A 5,000-nucleotide genomic window follows, 5' to 3' on the forward strand; every position below is an offset into this window, starting at 1 on the left:
TACGGAGATAGTGAGGCAGATAGGGAGATAGTGAGGCAGATAGGGAGATAGTGAGGCAGATAGGGAGATAGTGAGGCAGATAGGGAGATAGTGAGGCAGATAGGGAGATAGTGAGGCAGATAGGGAGATAGTGAGGCAGATAGGGAGATATTGAGGCAAATAGGGAGATAGTGAGGCAGATAGGGAGATAGTGAGGCAGATAGGGAGATATTGAGACAGATAGGGAGAAAGTGAGACAGATAGGGAGATGGTGAGGTAGATAGGGAGATGGTGAGGTAGATAGGGAGATGGTGAGGTAGATAGGGAGATGGTGAGGTAGATAGGGAGATGGTGAGGTAGATAGGGAGATAGGGAGGTAGATAGGAGAGTTAGAGAGAGTTAAAAAGGGAGTTAGAGAGAGAGTTAGAGAGTTAGAGAGAGAGTTAAAAAGGGAGTTAGAGAGAGAGTTAGAGAGTTAGAGAGTTAGAGAGTTAGAGAGTTAGAGAGTTAGAGAGTTAGAGAGTTAGAGAGTTAGAGAGTTAGAGAGTTAGAGAGTTAGAGAGAGAGAGAGAGATAGAGATAGAGATAGAGATAGAGATAGAGATAGAGATAGAGACAGACAGACAGACAGACAGACAGACAGACAGACAGACAGACAGACAGACAGACAGACAGACAGGCAGGCAGGCAGGCAGGCAGGCAGGCAGGCAGGCAGGCAGGCAGGCAGGCAGATGGGCAGGCAGATGGGCAGGCAGATGGGCAGGCAGGCAGGCAGATGGGCAGGCAGATGGGCAGGCAGGCAGGCAGATGGGCAGGCAGGCAGGCAGGCAGGCAGATGGGCAGGCAGACAGACACAGACAGACAGATAGAAATGAAACAGATGTGGAAAAAATAGGACAAAAAATTGACCATAATAAGTACATAGTGCATGTAAAAGCATTTCATTACAGTACTTGCCATAGTGATGAAAATAACAGCATATGGTAATGAAAGTTTAACCCTGTTTATTTTCAATTTCAGTGCTTTACTCTTACAATGAATGGCAGCATCTCACTGTACGAAGTGAGGACATGTCATTTGTACAAGAAGTTATTATTAAGGCTACCAGCATTCTCAATAGCAGTGAAGTCTACTCAGGTTATCGAGATGAAAGCTTAGCCCGTTTTAAAGTCATACCTCGGAAAATTACCTCGGTAAAAACATTTATTTGTTTGATGTTATATAGCTATGTTCCCCCAATAATTTGGATTATTAAAAATTGAATATATTTTTCATTGTTTTTTTCAATAAGTCTATCAGAATCAAATATGAAAGAGAAAAGTATGGAAGGTAGAGGAGCACTGTGTAATTTCCAAGATATTTACATGACAAATCTGATGACTTGATGTTTGTTGCACTTAGCATTCCATTTATTGTTACCCTCTTTTTTGGTATTTCTGTTGTAGAAGATGAAGTGGCTTCATTGGCCATTTTATGGATTGTAGGTCAATTAGCAAAATGTATTTGATGAAATAAAGTTAATGTGTAAGATTAGATACAATTACTGATTTTCATGGAAGTATATGGTACTTGCAGATTTTTTTATCATGATTGTGAATATTAATGCATTGTAATTTACAACTTTGTTAAGAAATGACAGATAGGTAGTTGATTGACCTAAGATTTTGATGGACTTGGTGATATTATTATTATAATATGCATGCCATACTAGTCCATTCTTGCATTTTGCTCCTATAAACAAATAGTCTTGAGAAGATAAAAGGATAGTGTGTATTTCTTGTAAATACTTTATTTTAAAAGGATATAGAAATAATTGAGAGGTATGTTACAGTATCCTGCTGTATTTAACATATTTTTTTTTTATTCAGACACATCCACAAGTATATATAATCATGACTGATGAAGTGCATGAGGAAGTTGTAATATCAGTGACCAGTGCAAACAAAGAACCAGACATCATCAGAAAATGGCGCTTGCAGAACCCCTATACCATCAGTTTCCAAATTCCAGGTTAATAACTCAAAAAATTATAAAATTATATCTATATATTTCTGTATCTAGAATATAAAACATAGTGTACAACTTGGCTGTATGTATAATTAAAAATCAAATTCAGTTGTTGGCCACTTTTAATGCTTTTGGATGTTTTATTTATATTACTACAGAGTCATACTTGGAAACCTCTGCCTTCCTGTATATAGAAGTGTCAGTGAATGGAAAGAGTCAAGGATCAAGGCAAGTGAAGTGTGAACGAAACATGGATACATTGTCACAGATTCTTTCAAATTCCAAAAACCCAATTGACCTCATGTGTCAGGCAAGTATACTAAAAGTTGATAAGCATTGTATTATGTGTGAAGAATATATATTTTTTTTTAATCTCTAAAACTCCTGGGTTAGGGCAGTGTGCAAATTCAAAGGAACACTTAAGGTATGATCAGGCCATCAGGAGTCATTATTTGATGATTTCCTTTACAGTTTCCCCACTTAAAAAAAAGAAAAGAAAGATATATAACACTTTTGAAAAAGGTTTTTTTACACATAATCCTCTTCATAGTAAACTTTTCCCATCAGGCCCTAAACCTGAATCCCTTGAACAATGATCTGGACCTGTGCCTGGCCAAGAACTTCAGTATGCGTACTCCTCCCAGCCGAAGTGCAGATGATGACAGCGAGAAAGGTGCGGATTTAGGTTTGTAAATATTTCAGAATCTTTTTTTAAGGTTTCTAAAAAAGTTGGTCATTTGATGTTTTAACTTTTCATTTAATTAAATTTTTTTGTTTCATTTAAAAGGCTCAATAGACTTGAATGTGAATGAAAATTGCCTCAGAGATTTAGTGTTAGTATGTGATTTGTGATGGGAGAGATGCTTATTGTTGTAGTGAGTCAACTTAGTGAAAGGATTTGAAAATGAATTGTTAACCACTCTAAAATTCATGACAGGTACTTCGTTATTTCCTACTTGGGTACACTTCAGTGCCTATTATGGCCTGAAAATGTTTACATGGGCCTTACTAGAGGCTCCTGGTGCCAGGTGTGCTCTCAGTATTCCAAACTGTGATGGCGATACTCCCTCCTTACTTGCCTTCAAGAGTGGCTATCTGCCCCTCGCACACGCATTAGAAGCAGAAATGGTAAGTGAACTGTTCACATAATTGCTTGTACCTCTGTCACTATTAATGTGTTAATTTTGTTGACTGGAGATGATATAAGTAGATTTTGAAAGGGGAAAGTAGGATTCAATTGGAATGATAATAGAAGTGATTTTAGTCTTAAGTCATTTACTAGTTTGATGGGAAACATTTTTTCTGTTTTTCTGCTAATGCTGATGTGATTTTTAAGATATTTTCTAGCTTTTTGTCAGTTTAGCAAGAATATTTGTAAGAATAGAGCAAATTATTTGGAAATATGTCTTTGTAACTGTTTAGAGTATGGTATGGGTTCTCTAATGTTACTTCTTTCTGACCCAGATATGTTCAAAATCCAGAGGAGTATCATCACCACAACACATCAAGAAGACAGGTTGGAAGAAAACAAATGTTGCAACATACAACAATCCTCCGCCCCCTCGGCCACTAAAATCCAATTATGACACATTGCCTGCACCAAGACTAGTGTCCCCAAGTAATTCGCCACCTGCACCTTCAGGTGCTTCTTCAGAGAGTTCAGTTTCTGTTACTCCTCCACCAGCAATGACACCTCCCATTTCCTCACCTCAGTTAGTTGAGGAAGACAACAATTCTAGCTATATTGAAGAGGGGTGTTATGCATCCCAACAGTCCTTGCCTTCTTTACCATCTGCCCTTAGTAATACTGATTTTGCGCTTGATCCAAAATCACATTCATTAAAAGAGGTGGTTGAAAGCTACCTTAACATGAATGTCACAGGTAGACATGGGAAACATGGTAAGAACAAATTTCAGAATATACAATATTCTTATGAGTAATGTAGTCATATGCATACTAATTACTGAGATTATGGATGGAATTGTAGATGTACAATGTTAGAAGGAAAAAAAAAGTAATAATTGATATAGCAATTTCAGCATTAAACATTCATCATTCTGATACTAATAATTCTTATGATATTAGATGTTAATTAAATATTTCAAGCATGAATATGGAATAACTTTTTATTTAGCAGTATTACAAGAAAAATCTTTCTCTATTAGACTTCTTATTCTTCTTGACTTTGTTATACAAAAATCCTCGGAAATTAAAGTTGTACTTCTAGAATACAGCTAGTAGGTCTAGATGATAATGGTATTACTGTGATTAATTTCTTCTGGACTGAAATGTTTAGTTTATGCTTGATGAACTTGTTTCCTGTTTCTTCCAAAGCCCACAGTTATTTAATCTGTTACCTGAGCCCCCTGTCTGGTTACCAGCCAACAGTTCATCTTGTTATGCATTTTGCTTAAACTACAGGAAATTATTTTAGAATATCTTAAATAGAAGCTTATAAATATTACCATTTGCATATTGAAGATTGATATAATGATGCATTATCGGCAGTGTCATAATGTTTATAGCAGTATTTACAGAATTGATTACTGTGTTTTACTATAGCTTAAGTTCTTGCTTGCTTGTTTTTGATACAATATATCACCAAGTATCTACTAGTGAATAGTTAGCAACTACTGAAGTAGATTATATATTTCCAACTGGAATTTATGGCACATTACAGAATGCACTGTTACAGGTTGGTACAGGTTCAGGATTGGTCATATATATTTATCTCTTCCTTTTGTCAGTTTACATTTTATCTTCTGTTTTCACACTGTATGAAAATTACAAAAAGGAAAGAGTTTGATTTGGACTTGAAATTTTAGTAAAAAAGTAATATACATCCAAGATTTTTATTATAATTTCAATTCAATAATTCAGATATATTTTGAGAGACAATGAAGTAATTGTAGTTTGTGAATAAATGCATTTTCTTTTGTTGTGAAATATTAAATGGAGATATACTCAGCTAGTTTCTAGGTTGACTTTTTTTATATTAAATTTTCAACAGGAA

General features: G+C 35.7%; 1 protein-coding gene across 4 annotated transcripts in view; it reads left to right on the forward strand.

The window, feature by feature from the left end:
- Positions 1–5,000, forward strand: part of LOC125031927 — a 60,819-nt gene that overhangs the window by 45,894 nt on the left and 9,925 nt on the right. The window contains exons 5-10 of one of the 4 annotated variants that reach the window (XM_047622937.1): positions 1,000–1,172; positions 1,848–1,989; positions 2,145–2,296; positions 2,554–2,671; positions 2,924–3,114; positions 3,451–3,628. In XM_047622937.1, the coding sequence (XP_047478893.1) occupies positions 1,000–1,172; positions 1,848–1,989; positions 2,145–2,296; positions 2,554–2,671; positions 2,924–3,114; positions 3,451–3,628 (954 nt within the window). Of the gene's footprint in view, positions 1–999; positions 1,173–1,847; positions 1,990–2,144; positions 2,297–2,553; positions 2,672–2,923; positions 3,115–3,450; positions 3,887–5,000 lie in introns of all 4 variants that reach the window. The other 3 variants (XM_047622938.1, XM_047622936.1, XM_047622935.1) reach the window with 3 other exon arrangements.

The sequence above is a fragment of the Penaeus chinensis genome, chromosome 13 (genome assembly GCF_019202785.1).
Source record: "Penaeus chinensis breed Huanghai No. 1 chromosome 13, ASM1920278v2, whole genome shotgun sequence".
Classification (NCBI taxonomy): Eukaryota; Metazoa; Arthropoda; class Malacostraca; order Decapoda; family Penaeidae; genus Penaeus; species Penaeus chinensis.